The sequence below is a fragment of the Charadrius vociferus genome, unplaced genomic scaffold (genome assembly GCF_000708025.1).
Source record: "Charadrius vociferus isolate BGI_N301 unplaced genomic scaffold, ASM70802v2 scaffold616, whole genome shotgun sequence".
In the NCBI taxonomy this organism is placed as follows: Eukaryota; Metazoa; Chordata; class Aves; order Charadriiformes; family Charadriidae; genus Charadrius; species Charadrius vociferus.
The window spans coordinates 157,569-157,929 of record NW_009648690.1 but is presented as its reverse complement, the minus strand read 5'-3'; the positions used below and the strand labels follow the sequence as shown (position 1 = coordinate 157,929).

General features: G+C 68.4%; 1 protein-coding gene across 1 annotated transcript in view; it reads right to left on the bottom strand.

Moving 5' to 3' along the window:
* SDK2 (sidekick cell adhesion molecule 2) overlaps window positions 1-361 on the bottom strand; it is a 149,715-nt gene that overhangs the window by 32,934 nt on the left and 116,420 nt on the right. The window contains 2 exon segments of the mRNA XM_009886542.1: window positions 4-77; window positions 260-361. The exon segment at window positions 260-361 is cut by the window's right edge and continues 24 nt beyond it. Of these exon segments, the coding sequence (XP_009884844.1) occupies window positions 4-77; window positions 260-361 (176 nt within the window).

Below are 361 nucleotides of genomic sequence, written 5' to 3'. Positions count from 1 at the left end.
CGCGGCTGTAGTCACTGATGCCGCTGGAGAGGGGCACCCCGTCCTTCTTCCAGATGATGTGCAGCTTGATCAGCGGCCTGGGGGGGTCAGGAGCACGTCAAGAGCCAGCCCCAGCCCCCATGGAGCCTCCCACCTCCTTCCATCCCGTGGGACGCAGGAGCCCTGGTGGGAAGGGACCTGGGGGCACCCAGCCCCGGAGCCGGGCGATGCCAACGGGGAGATGCCCCATCCCCGTCCCATCCACCCCACCGCTACTCGCCTGGCGTTGGCCACGCACTCCATGGTCACCCCGGAGGTCCCGGCCACCACGCTGGTGTTCCTGGGTGGGACAATGATGGTGGGTGCGATGGGATCAGCTGGG